This window comes from Pinus tabuliformis, chromosome J (genome assembly GCF_031772625.1).
Source record: "Pinus tabuliformis cultivar Carrire ecotype Pingquan chromosome J, CPIR1, whole genome shotgun sequence".
Taxonomy (NCBI): Eukaryota; Viridiplantae; Streptophyta; class Pinopsida; order Pinales; family Pinaceae; genus Pinus; species Pinus tabuliformis.
This window is the reverse complement of record NC_142295.1, coordinates 687,827-711,848: the sequence shown is the minus strand read 5'-3', so window position 1 is coordinate 711,848 and position 24,022 is coordinate 687,827. Positions and strand designations below refer to the sequence as shown.

At 40.2% G+C, this 24,022-nt stretch overlaps 1 protein-coding gene across 4 annotated transcripts in view; it reads left to right on the top strand.

The window, feature by feature from the left end:
- Window positions 1-24,022, top strand: part of LOC149225112 (phospholipid-transporting ATPase 3-like) — a 471,966-nt gene that overhangs the window by 263,702 nt on the left and 184,242 nt on the right. For all 4 annotated transcript variants that reach the window (XM_089376915.1, XM_089376914.1, XM_089376913.1 and 1 more), the window contains 3 exons: window positions 3,313-3,450; window positions 3,690-3,800; window positions 19,113-19,255. In XM_089376915.1, coding sequence (XP_089233041.1) covers window positions 3,313-3,450; window positions 3,690-3,800; window positions 19,113-19,255 — 392 coding nt within the window. The remainder of the gene's footprint in view (window positions 1-3,312; window positions 3,451-3,689; window positions 3,801-19,112; window positions 19,256-24,022) is intronic.

Below are 24,022 nucleotides of genomic sequence, written 5' to 3'. Positions count from 1 at the left end.
CCTAGTCCTTTAGGGTTTGCTGTTAATATCTAAGTCATGTATTGAAACTCTAGATCTTTAGGGTTTGGTAATTTAGGGTTTATGAACTAAACATGTATAATATCTATAGCAAGGTCCTATGAATGAATCCCTAGGTATTTGTTCATCTGTCTGATCGAAACCCTAGCCTGATCAAAATTGTTATATGTCTAACTCTAATGTATTGATATTGGTGTGTATTGCTAGTGCATGAAATCCTAGATATGTATTTGCAAGTATGCTGACCTAATTATTGATGCTCATAGATTGTGAATTCTAGGGTTTGTAACAAAGCCCTAGTAATTGATATTCTAGGATATGATAATATTGTTTTCCGATATGATTTAGTTTTGATGATAAAATCTAGGGTTTGCAAACAAACCCTAGTAGTGTCTAACATTGTTGAAACCTTAGATGCATGGTAGGATTGTTATTATTGCTGATATTTAAGGCTTTGTGTCTCAAATGACTCTCTAATTAATAGATAAATTCTCCAAATGGAAAAATAACGGCTAGTTTCTTTGATCCTTGTCAAAATAATCTTGGTCATTGATAAACAATTCAAGATCTTTTAATCTTGGCCTTTGATTTTTTATTTTTGAGGAATTTTCGAATTTATCATTTAATTCCATTTTAATTAGCTCAAAATTAATTATTTTGAGCTAATTTCCTAAAAAATGTGACTTTGACTTAACCACCAACGTCTAAGAGTCCAAATTTTCTTGAAAAGTACAATATTTGCTTGGTGGAGCACCTTTAAAAATTGACTCTTTTAAGATCGACGAATTTTCCCATTTGGAGAATTCATTTTTCTAAGACAATTTAACTTTACTCTAATTAATTAATTTTCTGGCTTAGGATTTAATTTTATTTTGCCAGAAAAATTAATTAATTTACACATGAGGGGATTAATTATTTTTCCAACCCTCTAATACATATGATTTTTTATTTACAAGGCTCAAAGAGGGAATACACATTCGTCTTATACAATCAAGACACATAATCTATTTGTGACACAATATGATCTAGTAAACTAAGTGATTTGTAATAAAATAATTTAGCCAATTAACTTAAATTATTTCCAAACCACTTTGCATTAGATTCAACTAAAACACTAGGACTCACCTAATAATTCGATAATAAATTTCACCCTATGTTTGGGGGTTTAAGCTGGAGGGAAAAAACTCTTCTGATTAGCTATGTCGAAAAACACAGGTAATCAGTGAGGTTAAAAAACCCTCCTGTGATGGAATTCATCATCAAATTATAGGCTTACCTAGTTTGTTACATAGACTCAAGGTGTACTAAGATCATTTACAATATGTAACTTGCAGAATGGGATGACCATGACGCATAGACTGCTGATATGTGATCTGATCCTTGTTGAAAAAGTTGGTACTTCCGCTTCCCTGGAACTTTGACAATTTGAGTGCAACACGACCCATCATTCATCAATTTGCGAGAGCTCTTGGTCGACTCCCTGTCATTGTAATTTTCCCTCATAAGCCTGTAAAAAAAGAAGTAACTCGCAGTGGTGTGCTTGTTTCGTCGGTGGAAGATTTGGTTATCGCAACCCTCGAACTGGTTGAATCTATAAAATCGGTGGAACTTCTCCTGTTGAGGAGAATCTAGACAGTGAAGGAGAAAATTTTCATTTTTCTGACGAGGAGCACCTGACTACATTGCAGATCCTAGCGGTGAGGGAGAAGATTCTTCCAATTCAGAAGAAGAGGAGGACAGAGACGAAGACATGGCTGATGCAGATCTGGATTGGATGGCCCAAGGGCCACTTGCTTTTCTGGGCAGTCTTCATAAGATGCCCAAACATCCGGAAAAGTTGTTGTCAAAGTTCAATCCAGATAAGAAGACCAAAGCTGAAGATCATATAGGCAAGTTCTACATGCATCTACAAATGCTTGAGGTATGCTTTGAGTCTTGACAATCTTGCTTGCAGACTCTTTTCATATACTTTAGAAGGTAGAGTGTCTATATGGTATCACAACTTTTCAGGCAATACAATACGAAACTGGAGGGAGTTTAAGAAAATTTTTCTTTGAAAAATTTGTTGACGATAAGACTCCCACCATGTTGTTGAAAGAACGTGGGAATTTGAAAGTGGGAAACAAAGAAAGAATCAAAGATTTTAATCAGAGATTTATGCGGTTGTTGAACAAGTTCTCCTACTACTTGCTTTGTTGCCTCCTCAAACCAATTGATCAATTCCATGACAGCCTCTTAATCCCAACCCTGCAAGCAGCTTTGGTTTCAATCCTGTCCAATTAAATGGCATCCACATTTGGTGTTTTCTAAAGTTGGCTCTTCCTTGTCTCGAGCAAAATTGGTCTCCTCATCCTTTGCTCTCCATACCCTTCTTTTTGTTTGCAGAATGAGTGAGAAAACTCTAAACAAATAAATAAATCAATTTCCCTTGTCCGTGGCTTGGCGATTTTTTCGGTTGTGTTGCGATTTTCTATGATAAAATTGTGACTCTTTTGGCAGGCAAAAGATCAACAAAATCACAGCATGGGAAAAATCACAAACACAATTTTTTTCACAATTTTATCGCAATTTTGGTAACTATGAATAAGAGTGATGTAATATGGGGATCATGTAATAATAGTGAGGCACTGGTGATTTAGCACACATGTTTGTGTCATTACTGTATAAATGCCCCTTGTGCATCATGTACATGGGTAAACTGACACATTCCCAAGATAGAGTCATAGAGTGTATCACCTCTTGGGTATAAAGAGGCCCATAAATAGTGAAAACTGAACTGTAGCATCACCAAGACATAATTCATGTGAACACTGTGTTAAGTACACCCTATTCACGTGTATGTGCGAGATGAATGTCCGCATGCCCAAATTATAACTTTGTTCTTGTCTTTCCAAATTGTGCAACATGGGTGGAGAAAATAATATGCAACATTCCTGCTAGTCAATTTTCCTAAGAAGTTTATAGGACCTCTTCACTAAGGAGCAATGTGTTCGCTAATATTCATTGTTATATGAGGTGTTTTAAATTTTGAAGGACCTGTCCTAATACAATGTAAGCAGTATACTGTTCTATTGAATTCATAGTTCTTTCTCAAGAATCAGGTAAATAAGTTCCTTCATACTGGCAGTAAAAAAATTTATATGGTTGAGAGGCATGGGTACAAATAAACAATCGTAAAATCCCCCTAGTGTACATATCAGGGTCTAGTAGTCATGATTTAATGTTAACACATATATCGATGGAACTTTCTGAATCAGCAGTATATGATACTAAACTCCACAATGCATTATGCAGGTTGAGTATATTTTCTCAGACAAGACAGGGACATTGACTCAAAATGTGATGGAGTTCCACATGTGTTCAATTGGTGGAGTAATATATGGTTCTGACGTATCAGAAGCCCAAACAGTGGGCACTTTTACATCAAAACAGGTGTGCATGCAATGTTATGTTTGGGAAGTTACCATTTCAATGCTCCTTAAAAGCTGAATATGGTGTCTTATCCCTGAATTCTTTTTAAAACATGAGTGCGTGCTTATTGACAATTAGGCATGATATGAAAAAATTTATTGAATATAACGAAGGACTTATCAAAAATTAAAATAGCTCTGTTTATAGCAGATCCTCATGAATTCTCTATATGTTCGAAATTTTATTCTGCACACTTTTAGATACATGAGAACAGGTCCAAAAGTGAGTTTCACGAGAAAGGTTTCAACTTCTATGATCGAAGGCTGATGGGAGGTGCTTGGAGAAATGAGCAGAATCCAGAAATATGTAAGGTAATACAAAAAATTTCTATTTAAATGTCAATGATATCTCCATACAGCCTTGATTTTTACTTGCTAGTTGCAGTCTGGAATCTGGATTGTTGTTACATTATTGGACAATGCTATATTTTCTATATGCTGTCAACTTTTTCAGGTGTTCAGAAGTATCAATCTTCTAGTTTTAAAAGAAAGAAGAAGAAATAAGAATCTCTGGAACATAGCAGATGTTTTTAAGCTCATTTAAAAATATGACAAATTCTATTTTCTATGATTTGTTTCATTCAATCCATCTCTTCTTGATGTTTATGTATTCACAAGAAAAGAAGAATTGCCCTAAATTCTTCTCAGTTGTGCATACTTGATATCCATTATGGTCAGTTTTTTCCTGTTATTGTCTGAATTGCAACGTTTTAGTGAGATTTGTGTACCAAATTTTGCTGCTGATTCCTATCCATGTGCTGCTTTTATTAAACTGCTCTCAATCCTTAATCTATATTTTTTCTTTTCAGTAAGGAAATAGGAAGGTGCGGACCCTTTGACCCAAGGGTGATTCAAGTTAATAGTGTAGAACAGCAGGGGTTACCCTTGTAGAATAGATCACAGGCTAGGGACCATAGCATAAGAACATGATGTTGTTATACTAGTAGATACTTGGGAGCATTCTAGTTGCAGAATCAAAGATCTCCCACTGTACAAAAATTAGATACTTGGGAACATTCTAGTTGCAGAATCAAAGATCTCCCACTGTACAAAAATTGGTCAAATTGAAACCAAGTGTCAAGAAACCACAAAAGGAAGTGAAGGATAACATGCTTGGTGAAGGAGAAAAGGTGAAAAGTCATTTCCATAAGGAAGGCATATGTACAGAAGAAATACACGTGGCTAAAACTAAGAACCGGCAGTGACATCAGCTTTGTAGCAGCATGTTACTTTGCCCCCGAAAAATCTGATTTCTACAAACAAAATGGCCTGAACGACAATAATACTAAAACAAGTGAACAATTTTGTAGAGTTTAAGTCCCAGGGAAATGTCACGTTGATGGGAGTTTTCAATGGTAGAATAGGATATGTACAGGTAACCCACTGTACAGACCAGTGTTGCAGAAACTGCCCCCTCTCCTCCAGTTGAGGAGGTGGATTTGTTGATTTTCTAGTGCTAGTTAGACAAACACAATTTTCTGCAACTGATAATTACTTCCGATGATATATAGTATTACTTTAGCACATCCCAGAAGATCGTTAAGCATTTACACTCAAAAAATTCAACAGTAAATGCAACAGAAACAGTAAAGATCATAGTAGAATAGCCATGCACAGTAGACACCAAAATGTTTCCTTGGGAAACCCAAATTTGGGAGAAAACCCAACAATCTTTTCTGTGAAAATTCTATAGCAGTTAATCTGGTATTTATTCACTTATCTTTTAATGATTATTTGTCCTAGCAAATCAATTTACTGCAAATACTGAATGAAAATACAACTGCAAATTTCACCAAATAATAAATCACAAGAACTGAGAAAACATCACACATAAAATTGACATCAATATTTTTGAACAATTGTCCCTACAAAAAACCCAAGGTAGGGAATACTGTTGAAATTTCTAAGTCTGACATGTCAGAAATTCCTACAGCATTATCTGGTTTATTTCACCTACTTGTTTATTCATTAACAAATTATTTAACCATATAAATATTGAAAATAAACACAAATGCAGTCTCAACTCATATATAGATCAGCAACTGAAATAATAGACAAACACACAAGGGACACCGTTATTTTTGGACAATCGTCCCCGGAAAAACCCAATGTGGGAAAACTGGTGCAGCAATGCTGAGGGTTTTATTATTAAGAAGCTTTCTTGAGTAGAACTAGGGTGACAAACTGGCTCACCCAACAGAGATTTCTACATGGCAGTAATACCTCTTCTGGGAGGCAGATATTCAGCAAGTCTGCCCCATGAAATTCTTTTGGTGCTTCCTCTCGGCTCCGCATCAGCTCTGCTAGCCACAACGTCACTCTTGAACCCTCTGCGTCAGCCTTCTGCCTCTCTACATCAGCTTTCTAGCCTTCTGCGTCACCCATGCAGGCCCCTCAACCTCTGCGCAATCTCTAGCTGCCTCTGCGTAGCTCTGACTACCTTTGCGTAGCCTCTCCAGGGTCTGCGCTGACCCTCAGGCACTATCTCTGCTTTTCTGCTATGTACTCACTGCCCACTGTTGCAACTCGGATCACTTGTTTGAATTTTCTCAGGAAACTCCGCTCCAGAAAATTGAACTCACTGATCAATCTTGGTGTATCTCCAACTAACCCTCAAGCCTCCTCTTATACTTTTCCTGTTCAGTCTTCAATGGCCGAGATTAAGTCTCTAATCAATGGCTAAGATTAGATTTGGCTTGATCCATGTCATTTAGAACATTCTCACCCAATTTTATATTAATATCCATTAATATTTTCATTTTCCTAAGTTTAGACTTAGGAACCCCATTAAAAATATTAATTATTTTAATATATCTCTAACAGGGTGGAGTTTCCCCAAACCAATTTGTGGGTCTTGGAGATCTCATGTGCTTTAGCCTCTCCACCAATTTTCATGGCTAGAGCACATCCGATGCTACCACAAATCAACATTCCCTCTTAGCGAGGAATGTGCTCTAGTAATGCTCCACCACTGAACATCACACTGATCATCCAACACTGGTACCTGTGCTGATGCTTGGCCTACTCCCCAACATCCACTGCATTGTTGCCTCCTGTACTGTTGCCCATGGCTCTGCCACTGCCACTGCTATATCTGTACTGCAACTCTCTCTCAACATGCTGCATCATGTTGCCCATAACACTACCACTGCTAATTGCTGCACTGCAACTTAGTTACCGAGAGGTAAGTAACTAATCTACCCAACCACTGACATCCTTGTCAGTCTGGAAGCCTCCTGATGCTGAAGCTACCTCTACTGCTATCTTGTGCTCCCTCTGTTGCCTCTGCGCTGGTGAAAACATCCCTGTGCCTCTCGCACCGTTGTAACCACCTCTGTGCCTTTCTGCATTGCTGCAACCATCAATGTGCCTCTCGCACTGCTGCAACCCCCAGACCTATTCACTCTAGCTCTGCCTTGTTGCGCCATTGCATCTTGCTTCTACCGACATTTGTCATCCTGCTACTGTGACTAGGGGTTCCCGCAGTCGGATATGATCCAAGAGTTTGGGTACCTCAAGGATCCTGCCCCTCATATTTTGTAGTCCTCCTGACTACAACTCGATGTCACCATACCTCTTCTCTAGAGGCGCATGAGCACTCATGGCATTATCGTCATCTGTTTCGACTTCTTTCTCCGCATTAGCCGGAGCTGCCTTGGAGTCAGAAGCCTCTCCCTTATTCTTCTTCCTGGGACAGTGGGTTGCATAATGACCTAGCTCCCCACAATGGAAGCACTTCACCTTGGAGATGCCCTTCTTCTTCCTCTTCCCCTACTGTCCTGCAAATGCCATAGCTGCATCCTCCTCCTCCTCTTTCTTGATTCAACCTCCTTTGCTGCTACTTCCTGCCTTGTAGAAATTTCTGTTTTCCCACCCCGGTTTTCAGTTTCTCCTTATTTCTCCCATGTAGTTAAATGTCCATTCCCATAACCATACATTTAACAGACTGAAAAAAATAAATATTGCTGAAAACACAAATTCTGGAAATTTTTCAGAATGCTGGAAATTGCAGAATTAAAAATCAGCAATCAAAAACAGCCATTTAAACACATTAAAACACTGATATTTTTTGTCAACTTGACCCTGGAAAAACTCCCTACAACTCTTGGGGAAAACCAATTTGAGAGCTCTTCTTTATTTCTGAAAATTGCCTTTTTACAGTGAGAATTATTCAGCAAAAAATCAGCAAGCAAATTTACAACTTATCTCCTTTCCCGTGCCTCACAGCAATCTGGAAATTACAGCAAACAGGACAGCAATAAATGCTGTACGGCCTCCGTTTTGTGTGCAGAAAAATCAGCAAACTGCTCCTCGATTTTTGTGCAAAAATCTGCCTTTCACTATGTGCTGAATCAACTGTACAAATCTGCTCAATTACTGCCTTGGAATGTGTGCCAAGCTGCTGTCTCCTTCTCCTCCCTGCTCAGAAATCTTTCTTGCTCTCTTGCTCTCCTTCTCCTAATCTGCTCATGAAAGAATGAATGACCTTTTCCTCCTTTTACTCCTTTAATATAACTCCAAGTGACTTTTGGGTGATCTCTAAATCCAATGGCTGAAATAGATTTAGATCAATGGCTGAGATTAAATGCTCATTTAAATCTCACTTTCTATTTTTTAATTCACCCCACTTTAATAAAGACCCACTTAGTCATTTATTTCCAAAGTCACTTTTCCTTTCTAATTTTTCATTGACTTTATAAAAGTCACTTTAAAATTAGACTTAATAACTTTATCACTTAAAGTCACTTTTAAATTAGATTTAACTTTATAAAATTATAAAGTCACTTTAGGAGAAAAATTAAATTCTTTTGGACACTTTTCCCTAGGCCAAAGATCAAAGCCTTAGGGAACCACCTGTCCTCTGGTACCAAATTTCAACACTCCCTCTTACCGAGGAAAGTGTTCCTCACCACACCCATCTTGTCTCTGAAGTAGACATGCTTGCCCCGTGGTAAGGCTTTGGTAAGAATATCTGCAACCTGCTCATCAGTGGAAATATACTCAAGCTTCACAGCTCCCTTCTGAACATAGTCTCTGATGAAATGATATCTGATCCCGATATGCTTTGACCTGTCATGAAATACTGGATTCTCCGTGAGTTTAATGCAACTCTGATTATCACAGTAAATCACTGAAGGTCTCAACGACTGACCAAACAAGCCAAACAACATCTTGCGAAGCCAGATGGCCTCACAACTAGCTAGACTGGCTGCCATATACTCTGCTTCCGCTGAACTCAGTGCTACTGACTGCTGATTCCGGCTGAACCATGACACTACTGCTGAACCCAACCCAAAACAACACCCTGAAGTGCTCTTCCTATCAGAAGCACAACCTGCCCAATCAGAATCAGTGTATCCTGCCAATCTCACTCCATCTCCCTGCCTGTACTCCAGACCATAATCCACTGTCCCCTGCAAGTACCGCAAAATGTGTTTTGCAGCCACCCAGTGAACCTTCCTAGGCTCACACATAAACTGACTCATCGTGTTGACTGCAAAACAGATATCTGGTCTAGTGTTGACCAAATACATCAAGGAACCAATCAGCTGCCTGTACAATGTGGGATCCACCAACTCGGAATCCGAAGCATGAAGCTTCTTCCAGTTGGTGATCATCAGTGTCGACATGGGTCTGCAATCCTCCATGTGGAATCTGCTAAGGATGTCCACAATATACTTCCCCTGCCCCAGGAAGAAATGCCCCTCCTCCTGCCACACCTCCAAACCCAAAAAGTAATGCATCAGGCCGATGTCCTTCATCTCAAACTCCGCCGCAAGATCTCTCTTGCAGTGCTCTATGAGTCTCTCTGCACCTGTAATGATCAAGTCATCCACATACAACACCAGAATGAGAGGCTCCTCACCAATCACAATAAAGTAAAGGTTCGGATCTGCCTCACTCTTTGTGAAACCCATCCCCTGCAAGTATGTATCTATCCTGGAGTACCAAGCTCTGGGAGCTTGCTTCAGGCCATAAAGGGCCTTCTTCAGTCTGCACACATGGGACTCCTTCCCATGCACCTCAAAGCCCTGTGGCTGCTCAATGTACACCTCCTCCTGTATGAAGCCATTGAGAAATGCGGTCTCCACATCCATCTGGTGGATCTTCCAACCCATCTCTGCTACTATCGATATAATGGAGCGGATCGAAGTATATCGAGCCACGGGAGCGAAGGTCTCCTCATAATCTGCAGCATGCTTTACCTTGTAAAGCCATCTGGAAGTAACCACGGATTTTCCCTCAGGCCTCGGCACCACCTCCCAAACATCATTCTTCATGATAGAAGAATACTCTTCCTGCATGGCTTCTCTCCAGACCTGCTGGCTAGCTGCCTCCTCATAGCTAGAAGGCTCAGAGTCAAGGATGCTGGTAACCATCGCCATATAACTACAAAACCTCTCAGGTGGTCTACTCTCTCTGACCAGCCTCTTCGGCTCAGCAACAGATGTGGCATCTCCCAAGGTGTCCCGAAGCCACTTGGGCTTCCTCTTCCCTGAGCATGCTTCTCCCATAGGAGAATGAAACTCCTCCTCCTCATCACCATCAGTAGCCTGAACTCCTGACTGTCTGTCTGCTGTCCTCCTGCATGCACCTGAACCTGTAGAAGCTGAGGTACCGTGTGAACTGTCCATTAGTGGACTCCCTAGTGAACTGCTCTGCATGCTGCCTGGAGCACCACCCCTCTGGCTCGGCGAGCCACTGCTCACTGATGGACCTGACATCCTCATGGATGTACCTCTGGATCCTCCTGATCCCTGCCCACTGGATCCCTGTGACTGACTCAACTGCTGTTGAGGGTCTGGCTGATCCAGATACTCTAACTCCCGTGACCTCCTAAAGGCCCTGTCCTCCTCGAACTTCACATCCCGTCTGACAACAACTCTCCTCTGTGCAGGAATGTAAATCCGAAAGGCCTTTGAGGTCTCACTGTAGCCCACAAAGATACCCTTCTCTGCAGTGGGCTCTAGTTTGGTCCTCTTCTCCTTGGGTATATAGGAGTATGTAATGCATCCAAAGATATGAAGATGACCAAGATCAGGCTTCTTCCCAGAGAAAGCCTCCTCCGGAGTCATGTGCCCCAAGGCACGATGCGGACTCCTGTTCTGCAAGTAAACAGTTGTGTTGCAGGCCTCTGCCCACAAGAACAATGGCAACCCCTGATCATGTAACATGGCTTTGGCAGCCCCTATGATGGATCTGTTCTTCCTCTCCGCAACCCCGTTCTGCTGGGGGTTGTAAGGAACAGTGAACTCCCTCCTAATGCCTGCCTCCGCACAATAGTCAACAAACTCTCCAAGGGTGTACTCTCCTCCATTGTCCGACCTCAAGGACTTGATCTTTCGACCTGTCTGAGTCTCCACAAGAGCTCTGAACTCCTGAAACCGCTTGAAGACCTCACTCTTGGTCTTCAAAAAATAAATCCAGGTCCTCCTGGAGTGATCATCAATGAATAACACATAGTACTCATATCCACTCAAGGAAACATGAGACATCCGACCGCTCACTTCGGAATGAATCAAATCAAGTATCCCCGTCGCTTTGCTGTCACTGCTGGGAAAAGGGGATTTGGCAAACTTGCCCATCGCACAACCTCTGCAAGTATCAAAGTGATCAGTACTGAAATCTGGCACACCTGTAGTGATCTCCCGCAATGTCCTCAAGGCTCCATGATACATATGTCCCATCCTGCAGTGCCAAATCTCACACAGCTCAGAACTGCTAGCTCTGCTGTCGGTACTACTGCTCAATGCCAAAAGGGGTTGGAATGCAAACTTGTACACCTTTGCATGGCGTACACCTATCACTCTAGCTGAATCAGCTGGAGTGCCCCTGGGATACATCAACACCTGTCCTCCCCTGAACAGTATCTCATATCCTCTGTCCTCCAAAGCTGAGACGGATATGAGGTTCTTCCTCATCCCTGGCACATAAAGAACCTCCGACACCTTCAAGGGAGGTTTGGACTCCCTCTGAAATGTCACTGTCCCCACCCCGACTGCTCTAACAACTCTATCATCACCGAGTACTACCTCAATATCAGTGCCACTCTCTGAAAGCTCTGAGAAGTACTCCCGGACTCCTGTCATGTGACGTGAAGCCCCACTGTCCACATACCAGATACCTGTAGATGCTCCGCTAATCGAGGGAAAAGCATGCTCCCTCTGAACCTGTGTGGCAGGTGATCCTGCACTAGAGGACTCACATGTAGTGAACGCAAACTCCCGGTCAAAACGACCTGCAAAGTCCTCAATCTCAGCTGAAGCTGCCACATCCTGGTTCTTCCCCTTCTTCTTCTTCTTCTCCGGACACACAACTGCATAGTGTCCCATCTTTTGACAATTCCAACACTTCACTTTGGAATAGTCCTTCTGTGATTTACTCTGTTTACCTTTACCTTTGCCTTTGCCTCCACCACCGCTTGTGGAAGCCTGCTTCTTCCCTTTGCCTTTCTTGCCTCCTGCCACCAGTGCTATGTCCTCATCCTGCTCAACTGGCTTAGCTGCCCCAAGCTGTCCTTTCTTGATCTCTGTCTGAATACAATCATCCCAAAACCTCTCCCATGTGGGAAGGGTCTCACGTGCACAAACCCCATCAGCAAAGTTCAACCATGAACGGGGGAGGCCATTCACTGCAATCCGCACCAACTCAGTGGGTGGAATGGCCTCTCCAATCGCTGCCAACTCATCTCTCACATTGGTAATCTTTGTGAGATATCCAGCTGCACTATCATTACCCATCTTAATGTTCTTCAGCTTCTCCTTCAGGACCATCTTCCGGTTCTCATTGGTACTCTGGTAGAGATTGGACAATGCTGTCCACATCTCATGGGCATTGCTCTTTCCTCTCACATGAGGAATGCTATGGTCTTTGATTCCTTCTAGAATCAGCCTCTTACCCTTATTGTTCTTCTTTTTATACTCAGCCAACTGAGTAACATCAGTGGGCACAACAACAGGGTTCTGTGCAGTATGCACCATGATATCCCAGACTTCTGCCTCCTCAAAGATACTCTGCATTCTCTCCTTCCAAACGCTGTAATTTATATGCCCATCCAGCCTATCCTCCACCCTCAATCCCAATGACATCTTGCTGTCCTAAAACTGAAAAATAGCACTGCTGTAGTAAAGATAAAACTGCTGTTTATGAAAAAATCAGCTTGCTGGAATTTTCTGAGTGAAAAATCAGCAACTGTAATTTTTCCTTTTGCTGTCCCAAACTGCCCTTCAGCACTCAAGCTCTGATACCATGTAGAAATTTCTGTTTTCCCACCCCGGTTTTCAGTTTCTCCTTATTTCTCCCATGTAGTTAAATGCCCATTCCCATAACCATACATTTAACAGACTGAAAAAAATAAATATCGCTGAAAACACAAATTCTGGAAATTTTTCAAAATGCTGGAAATTGCAGAATTAAAAATCAGCAATCAAAAACAGCCATTAAAACACATTAAAACACTGATATTTTTGGTCAACTTGACCCTGGAAAAACCCCCTACAACTCTTGGGGAAAACCAATTTGAGAGCTCTTCTTTATTTCTGAAAATTGCCTTTTTACAGTGAGAATTATTCAGCAAAAAATCAGTAAGCAAATTTACAACTTATCTCCTTTCCCGTGCCTCACAGCAATCTGGAAATTACAGCAAACATGACAGCAATAAATGCTGTACGGCCTCCGTTTTGTGTGCAGAAAAATCAGCAAACTGCTCCTCGATTTTTGTGCAAAAATCTGCCTTTCACTATGTGCTGAATCAGCTGTACAAATCTGCTCAACTGCTGCCTTGGAATGTGTGCCAAGTTGATGTCTCCTTCTCCTCCCTGCTCAGAAATCTTTCTTGCTCTCTTGCTCTCCTTCTCCCAATCTGCTCATGAAAGAATGAATGACCTTTTCCTCCTTTTCCTCCTTTAATATAACTCCAAGTGACTTTTGGGTGATCTCTAATTCAATGGCTGAAATAGATTTAGATCAATGGCTGAGATTAAATGCTCATTTAAATCTCACTTTCTATTTTTTAATTCACCCCACTTTAATAAAGACCCACTTAGTCATTTATTTCCAAAGTCACTTTTCCTTTCTAATTTTTCATTGACTTTATAAAAGTCACTTTAAAATTAGACTTAATAACTTTATCACTTAAAGTCACTTTTAAATTAGATTTAACTTTATAAAATTATAAAGTCACTTTAGGAGAAAAATTAAATTCTTTTGGACACTTTTCCCTAGGCCAAAGATCAAAGCCTTAGGGAACCACCTGTCCTCCGGTATCAAATTTCAACATGCCTTAGTCAACCATCTGATCTCTTCTTGGTGAAGAGCTGCCCACATCTCTTCCTATCTTGGAAGATCAACTCTACCCAAAATGATTTGGACAAATGGTTCCCAATCCTCGAAGACTGCATTCAGGGCGGTCCTCACCATGAACTCCTGATCCGATGTGGCCCCTATGGAAGTAAGTTGGTCTCGAATCTCTTGCAATGTGCTAAGGTATAGATCTGTCTGCTCCCCCTTCTGCATCTGATACGATCGCAGGTGATTCTCCAACAGCATTTTCCTCTGCATGGAAGTGCCCTTATATAATGTTGTCAAGGTATCCCACATCTCCTTTTTCGTGTTCTTCTCGGCAATATGTGGTACTACATGATCCTTGACCCCATCAAGGATTATGCACTTTGCCTTCGCCATTGCATCCTCGTATCTTTCATTATCAGCTAGGTTGACTAGGATAGCCACGGTTCTCAAGGCGAAGCCCTTGATGCGATGTCTATCCAGAATAGACAGGATCCTGGCCTTCCAGATGACAAAGTTGGAGACCCCGTCGAACCAGTCTTGATCCCTCAGTCTATTCATTTCCATCTCCACTCCTCTTCTGGACTTCCTCTGAGTCTCGACTTCCCTCCTGGAAGTTCTCTCCTAGACTCCCTTTGAGTCTCGATTTCCCTACTAGAAATCTTCCCGCCAACTGTCGATTCGTTCCTCTCCGATCCCCTTTGCAACTCAACTCGTATTTGGATTTCTTAGCTAGAAATCCGTCAAGGCAGCGACTCCCTCTACCTTGGTTCTATCCCATTAGGTACTATTCTGCGTTGACAACAACAACACCCCACCAGCTTCCTAATCCACAACTCCCTATGCCCCAGCAACTGAAGAAACTGAGCCTTCTAGCTCTGTGCAATCCGACAAAGGTTGAATCACTCCTCTGGCCAACTGCGTCAAGCCTACCTGACTGAGTAGGATGACGTGGCTCTTCGTGAGCCTCTTCTGCCTCTGCCCTGGCCCTCTCTTTGGCTCGAAATGATGACGCAGGCCATCTGTGTCACTCCCTCTCTACTGCTTTCTACTTAGGAGCAGCTCTGTCTCTCGAGACAGCTGCTACTGCTCCAAATATTTTTTATTATGCTGATGCCTTCATTCCTCCTGTGATCTGCAATGCTTTGATACCATGTTGAAATTTCTAAGTCTGACACGTCAGAAATTGCCACTACATTATCTGGTTTATTTCACCTACTTGTTTATTCTTTAACAAGTTATTTAACCATATAAATACTGAAAATAAACACAAATGCAGTCTCAACTCATATACAAATCATCCATTGAAATAATAGACAAACACACAAGGGACACTGTTATTTTTGGACAATCGTCCCGGAAAAACCCAATGTGCGAAAACCGGTGCAACAATTTTGAGGGTTTTATTATTAAGCAACTTTCTTGAGTACAACTGGGGTTCCAAACTGACTCACCCAACAGAGATTTCTACACGGTAGTAATACCTCCTCTCGGAGGTAGATATTTAGCAAGTTTGCCCCACGAAATCCTTTTGGCGCTTCCTCTTGGCTCTGTGTCAGCTCTGCTAGCCACATCACTCCTGAAGCCTCTGCATCAGCCTTCTGCCTCTCTGCGTCAGCTTTCTGGCCTTCTACTTCACCCACGCAGGCCCCTCAACCTCTGCGCAATCTCTATCTGCCTCTGCGTGGCTCCTACTGCCTCTGCATAGCTCTGACTACCTCTGCGTAGCCTCTCCAGGCTCTGCGCTGACCCTCAGGCACTATCTCTGCCTCTCTGCTATGTACTCATTGCCCCTTGCTGCAACTTAGATCCCTTGTTCGAATTTTTTTAGCAAACCACGCTCCAGAAAATCGAACTCACTGATCAATCTTGGTGTATCTCCAACTGACCCTCAAGCTTCCTCTTATACTTTTCCTGTTGAGTCTTCAACGACCGAGATTAATTCTCTAATCAACAACTAACATTAGATTTGGCTTGATCCATGTCATTTAGAACATTCTCAACCAGTTTTATATTAATACCCATTAATATTTTAATTTTCCTAAGTTTAGACTCAGGAACCCATTAAAAATACTAATTATTTTAATATCTCTCTAACTGGGTGGAATTTCCCCAAACCATTTCTGGGTCTTGGAGATCTCATGTGCTTTAGCCTCTCCACCTATTTTCATGGCTAGAGCACATCCGATCCTGCCATAAATCACAAATACCAGTTCTACGGATGAGGGTTTAAACTTTATATTATTAATTCTTCAACAAATTGATAATGTACATAAAATGCTTGCTTTCCACTAGCAAAGCTTTGACAATTTTGTCTTCACTTCATCTAACCAAATCGAATTGGAAAATCGAAGATCTTCCTTTGCAAATCAAATCGGCCTCTATTTGGTAACTCACACTCCATTTGTGAACTCGCATTGCCCATTGGAAATGCGCATTGACCCTCCTAGATATTGGCACTACCTCAAGGAAAATTATCAAACGAGTTTTTCTGCATCCAGCGACTCAAATAGCCCAGTTGCATTGCACCCAACAAATTGATCTAGCAACTGGCAATCGAAATTGTCTCTGGAAACTTGCACTGGCAAATTCGGTTGCCCTCTTGCAAAATAATTCAACTTCCCTCTCTCTCTCAGAAACTGGAACCATTGTGAAGAAATTACTTCGGCAAATCTCTTCTCAATTTCTTTTGCTGAAACCATTGCTACTGGTGTCTCCCATGCTATCACTGCGCATCACTTCAGCCTGAATAGTGATCTCCAAGAGCCCCATCGATTTCCTCTTATAATCTCTCATTGAACAATCAATGGCCAAAATCTAATCACGATCAATGGCTAAGATCATCTTGACCCCATCAAGTCCCTTTTCTAGAAGTCACTAGAGAGAAATATACTTGTCTTAATTAATATTGATTAATTAACCCATTTCCGTAAGTTAAACTTTGGAAGATAATTAGAAAATAATTAAAGTTGGTTAATAAATCTAATTAAGACATTTTCACTTGATAAAATAAATTGGTCTTGGAGATAATCCACTTGTGTTCCTAACCTCATTGACACCACCTGAGACTAGAACACTTGTCCGAGCTACATAAACTAACCCTCCCTCTTAGCGAGGAAGGTGTTTTGCACAACACCCAAGTTATCTCTAAAGAAGATGCATCTCGTGTTCCCCAAGGCCTTTGTCAGAATGTCTTCTACTTGCTGATCTGTAGGTATATACTGTGTTTGAACTGTCTCACGCTGTACACAATCCCTGATGAAATGATATTTAATGTCTACATGCTTAGACTTGTCATGAAATACCAAAATTTCAGATAGCTTAATGCAACTCTGATTTGCGCAATGTATCACTGTCATCTCTATCTTCTAATCAAACAAGGCTCCTAACAACTTCCGAAGCCAAATGGCCTCGTATGTTGCCATGCTAGCTGCTATATACTCTGCCTCTGCAAAACTCAGTTCCATGGACTTCTTCTTCTTGCTGTACCAAGAGACAAGTCCCGATCCAATGTTGAAGCAACACCCTGAAGTGCTTTTCCTGTCCACTGTACTTCCTACCCAGTTTGCATTAGTATAGCCCATCAACCTGATACCATCACCTCGAATATATCTGAACCCATACTTGATTGTACCTCGCAAATATCATAGCACATGCTTTGTTCTTGTCTTGTGTACCCTCTTCAATTCAACCATGAATTGACTACAATAGTTTACCGCAAAGGATATATATCTGGCCTGGTGTGAACCAAATACATAAGAGAGCCAATCAACTGTTTGTAGAGCGTGGGGTCCACATCCTTGTCCTTATATGTATCTACCTTCCTCTAATTGGTTATCATGGGTGTAGACATGGCTTTGCAATCTTCCATCCCAAATCTCCTCAAGATATCGATGTAGTATTTCCCTTGTCCAAGGAAAATCTCCTCATCTATTTGCCACAGCTCCATACCTAGAAAGTAGTGCATAAGCCCCAAGTCTTTCATCTCGAACTTAGCTGCTAGGGCCCTTTTTCATTCTTTTATGAGCCCCAATGAACTTGTCAAGAACAACGATCCACATATAGGACAAGAATGAGTACCTCACCCCCAACTATCAAATAGTAGAGATTTGCATCTACCTCAATTTTCACGACGTCCATCCCCTGCAAGTATCTGTCAATGCAGCTCATACCACGCCTTGGGAACCTGCTAGAGCCCATATAAAGCTCTCTTCAGTCTACATACACGGGTCTCGCTGTTGTGTGCTATAAAACCTTTTGGTTGTTCAATGTACACTTCCTCCTCCAACTTGCCATTTAGGAATGCCCTCTTGACTTCCATCTCGTGGATCTGCCATCCCATCTGTGCTACTAGTGAGATCATGGCCCTAATAGAAGTATGCTTGGCCACTGGAGGAATGTCTCGTCATAATCTATTCCCTCCTTCTGAGAGAACCCCTTGGCCGCAAACCCTGCCTTGTATTTTTCAATGCTACCATCTGCACCATGTATGGTGAATGCGGATCTGTTGTGTTCTTCACGTTTTGTTGCTTTCCCTTGACAGTCATCTGTGTTTTTGGGTTTTGCGTTATTTTGTGCTGTCAAGTCAGTTTCTAATTTTTGGTTTCTAATATCCTTCAGTGTTCCAAGCTTCTTATGATTTGATTTTCCAACTTGAAAGGAAAAAATATTATACTTTATTCTTCTAGAAAAATATAAACTGATTTGTCTTTTCCTTTCTCTCTCCTCAGATCCTTTAAAAAGTTCAAGCTCGTTCCATGCAACTCTTTAATGGTTGGCTTAAGGATCAATAGTGTCTTTAATACCGCTGTTAGTTATCAGGTAGGAGAGAAAAGAACTCTTTTGTTTAGAAGATTAGAAGAACGTATTATTAGGTACTCTTCATGTCAAAGGTGTTCACATTCATTTGTTGAAGATGGTCTTTTTTCATTTCTGTGCTTAAAAGCACTTGCTCTGTTTCTTACCATTTGCATGATTTTCTCTCCAATGTGTTCAAATTTGTAGAGATATATCTTAATAGTTAATCTTCATATAAATAGAAATTTCAAATTGGCTCATTATCATAGTTATCTACATTTGTTGAGGCCTTAACAAACTACCATCAAGCTGTCTAAGATGTACTACAAGTTGTACTTTTGTTTGTACGTAAAAAAATATGGAGGGGTGTGTCTAGATTGTAAGTTTCTTTTTGATGAATCCTTTCTTTTTAGTCTTAAAATTGAATCCTTGAGCATTTCATTCATCTGTAAATTCCGTGGAAAATATTTGTGATAATTTATAATTGTAATCTTCTGGGTGAAGGTTTACTAATTTTTTCCTTGAAAAAAATCTTTGCAGGAATTCTTTAGATGTCTTGCTATTTGTCATAGTGCCTTGCCGGAAGGTGAAACAACACCTGAGAAAATCAAATACATAGCATCATCACCAGATGAAGTTGCACTCGTAGTAGCAGCCAAAAGATTAGGCTTCTTCTTTCATAGGTACCTTTACTAAACTTAATGTCAAATGTCTACTTTACATTCTCTAGATGAACAATTCAAGCAAGTTTCTATTCAAATGTTAAACTAAATTTAAAAGAGCTGTTTTAAGATACTTGAAATGTCTTCTTCTCCATTTTAAGATATAGGTCATCCTTGGCAGTTTTGTATGTTCTGTTTTTGTTGGTATTGACTCCATGGGGGGTGAATTTGCAATGTTCGGGTAATAATTAAAGTCTAAAGCACCACCCAAAGTCAGAAAATCTACTTTTTCATGCTCTATATTTTTGGTGTTACCTCCCAGATTGTCACTAGGTGCAATAGTACCGATCACAAGCATGAAACCCTAAGAGCAACTATAGGCAAGTTATCACTTCAGTGGCCTTGCATTTCCAACTTTAAACCACTGGGGCTCCTAGTCAAAAGGGGACTTCCCTAGGGTCAACCGAGTTCAGTGCCTTATATTGTGTAGTGGGAGCAAAAGAGAGCGTAGTGATCATTTTATGATCCAATTTAATGTTTATGATTAATATCCTTAACTTCACCACTTAAATCATATTTTGAAGTAGCTTTAAAGATTATCAAATGCAACACAGCTAAATAAAAGCAAGTGGATTTTAGATATTGCTATGAAACTCAACACACTTGCTTACGAAAGAATGAGGATCACTTCTAAATCTGTTTATGAGGTACTAGATGCAGAAATTTCCAGATTTAAAGAGATTTATGAACATCCCTCTTATTAAAGATAATACAAATGACAAAACTAGTTGAGTTCTAGCAAATCAACTTGAAAATTTTACCAAGTGAATGTAGATTTTCCAATTAAATGCATAAGTCAATCCAATTCTAATTAAAGATCATTTCCAAGTTAAATTCGAGATTTAAAACCAACTTATCAATTACCCTTGACAAAGATGAAACTAAGGCACAATCACAAGAGATATCTAGGGTTTTTAGGCTTGGAGTTTTATGCTTCAAGTATAAATCTGTGTAAATGATATTTTTTTTTTTTTGCTTGTTAAGACTAACCTAAGTACCCACGGGGGATTTGAACCGGTGACCTATTGCAAGGAGTGCCTTAACAAGGCACCCATTCACCGTCAATCCAAAGCCCCGTGGGCCTGTGTAAATGATATTACAATCTAGTAAATTCCAGATTTAAAACCAATCCTCAACAATGCTCTTCCACAAAAAATAGAACAATGCCAAACTAGTGCAAGAAAGAGCAAGGCATCTAGGCCTTCTAGACCTAGAACTCACAATTCCAACATGAAATATGTATGTATGATATATTAAGATGCCAAAATCAGATTTAAAACTAGAAATTTATGTCTCTTTAAATGATTTTCAAGCAGCAACAAAAAGAGATCCAAACAAGGCAAGATATCTTGTTTTTCTACACTAGAAGTGGGATGATTTGCCTTTAAACTATGTAGAACAAGTTCAGATCTGTTTTTATTTTATTTTATTTTGTGAATACTACAGATAGAATGGTCAAATTCTTAATATTGACAATTATGTAGGAATTTCCCAAATTGGTAGCAGGAAGCAGAGTTTCCCATGACTAAATGTTTAAATTGTTAACATAGCCCTTCGTTTTATAAGTTTCCCAGACTCGCAGCAAGGAGTAGGGCTTCTATTGTTCAAAGAAAAAGGAGTGCTCTGTGTTTTAGCTCTCTAATACACATGCAGGGTTGAATAGTAGTACTCGGCCCAATATCTCAGGGCTCTAATTAAGGAGATTTGACTGTACCCTTAGCCACACTACCCAATTACCTAGGTACAAGAGAGCAATCTTCTCTATTGCTATTCTCGGTGCCAGTACAGCAGTTACGCAATTGAGCAGCTGATCTAAAGCTGGTTTGATGACACCTATAAGACTTCTGATATACCCAAGGGTACATGGAAGTGAAATTCTGCATACATGTGCTCTTTGATGCAGTACTACTCATAGGGGTACCATCAGGAGTTACAAGGGTTTCCAGCCACTTGAAACCTCTTGCTTTCCTACATGTATGTTTCCTTGCCCATATTTTTACTGGTTGAATGACGAAACTCTATTATATTTATAGATGCGGAAACATGTCTTTAGGCTGAAAGAATTGTTCTAAAAATATGGCAGGAAAGAGCTTTGATACCACATGTGATGTGCCAAATAGAAATAATTAAAGCTGGATTATAGATATTACTGAAATATATATTGTAGAAATAAATATAATTGCAAACACAATAGACAATATGAACCAGAATATTATACCTTTATTGATATGGAAGCAATGTTTACTTGCCTCTTCAATGGGGCAACCTCTAATAGAGCAGAGTTGAGATTACAAATGGTTTCCAAGACATATTTTACCATTCTTCTACATCTCTATATAGTACTTTTTAGCCTCTAAAAATATTCTAACCAAGGAACTTTCTATTAGGAAGAAGTTGAAGAACCTTCTAGTAAGCCTTCTTACAATAATTGTGTTCACACTACTACATGGGCCTTAGTTACTAGTGTTGGCCTCCATATGTAGTAATACGTAGTAATCTATCTACCTAGGGGATTACGAGGTTAGGACCCTAACATTTGGTGACAAGTACAAGTGAGCATGGCACAAATGCAAATCTAAAATGGGTAAAGGAGTAAAGCATTTGCAAAATGCCAATCAAGAAATTAAAGAACTACGAGATTCCTTAAATGATTGTGTTTTTGATATTCACAAGCAAATGGATATGATGGATAAATTGATTGACCAACTTAAACAGGGATTAAGTGAAAAGGAGCAAGAGGTGCTTGTTAGTTTGTGTAGCTCAAGCAGGTTCTAGTCTCAGGGGGGTGTCTATGGGGCTAGAAACACAGATGGATTAATTATCTCCAATACCCAGAAAAAATTTCTAAGCAAAATTGTCTTAATTAGATTTAATTAGCCAATTTAATTATTTTCCTAAGTCTAACAGGAAAAAGTGGTTAATAAATCGGAATTAATTGTGACAAATTGAATTTTCTGTGTGACTTCTAGAAAAGTGACTTAATGAAGTTAAGATGATCTTAGCCGTTGATTGATCAACTGTTGGTTTTTGTAGCATTTGATGTATTCTAGCCACAAAATTTGGTGGAGAGGCTAGAATACATGAGATCTCCAAAACCCAGAAATCATTTCTGGAAATTCCGCCTAGAAGTGTCTCAATTAGATTATTAACTGATTTTTAAATATTTCCTAAGTCTAAACTTAGGAAATATGGTTAATTAATCAGTATTAATTGAGATAAGGTGTGAATCATCTAGAAACTCACACGGATCGACCCATAAATGATCCTACCCATTGATTAAGTTTTAATCTTGGTCATTGGTGCTCCAACAATGGATTATAAAAGGAAGTCGATGTGGTGATGGAGATCATCCAGTGCAGATACTCAGTTGCCCAAACAGTTCGATTTTCTCAGTAGTAGCAACTCAGTAGAGAAGATAGAGCCAAAGGGTGAGTAGCAAGTGGAAGAGGAGAGCAGTAACATTCCGAGTGGAAGTATGCCAGTTTCTAGAAGAGTTGAAGCAAGGAAGGCTGAAATCTTCAGAGGGCTAGCGTAGGCTCTGCACAGAGGGTGATGCATGCAACGCATCGCAGAGGCTGGGGAAGTTATTTCGGAGGCAAAAAATAGTTGTGGGGTGAGAGAAAATTCTCACAATATTTTTGCCAGTATTTTTTTCAGATTAGATTGTCAGCTGGGCATCTAAATTATTGAACTCAGAATTGTTGCTGAATACTAATAATAAAACCCTCATCTGCTACACTGGTTTTCCCAAGTTGGGTTTTTCTGGGGACAATTGTCTAAAAACAACTGTGTCAATTTTTTTGCGTGTGTGCTAGAATTTCTCAGTGTCCAATATTTTATTTTCCCCTGTATTTTTATGGTGAAAATTGTAGTTGTGATTTTATTCGTTATTTTCCATAGCAAATAAACTGCATAATCAATTTTCGAGTTAGAAGAATAGTTTTCAATAACCGCAATAGATAAAATTTCACATGGTATTAGAGCATAAGTGATTAGCCGGGAAGCTCAGTAGCGAAGAGGAAAATTTCCCTGCTCATAGAGAGAAGCAGGCTGAAATTTTCAGAGGCAGCGCAGTCCATTGACAGGCAGGCCAAGTTGCTAGGGTAGCACTTTGATTTTTTCAGTTGAAAGGAGGCAAGAAAATCAAATTTCCCAGATTACTAATTCTAGTAGTCAGAGGGAGTAGTTGCAACTTAGATTTTCACTGAGCAGAATCATGGTTGGGTGCAAAGTATTTTTGCTGCAGGTTGAAGAAGTAGAATCCACGTTAGGTGTAAAAGAGGAATAGCACACTAAATTTGTTCAAGTATAGCTATGGACAAAAGTAGCATTCAGGAGACTTCAGATCTGTTTTTCAGATTGGAAGACGAATTTGCATGCTTAGCAAGATCAACTTCACAGGGAGTCTTGTAGACAGTGGAGCATCAACTCACGTGATCCAGGTGTATATCGGTGGCCACCCGCCAATTCAACTCGGACCCCCACCATTGCTTCTTTCAGTTTTTCAGTTTCCTTAATTGTAGCAGAATTTACTATTTTTAGCAGTTTTTCAGGTCCTAAACTTCTTGAGCCATTTTGAGGCCCTAAATGACGTTTTTTTTGGAAATCTACTGCACAACAATTTGTTGTTTAAAATCATCTTTTCCGTCGTATTTCTCAGAGAGATCTTTCCAACGGGGTATCATGCATGTCAAACGGAGATAATATGACCAAGTCACAACCCCGGGA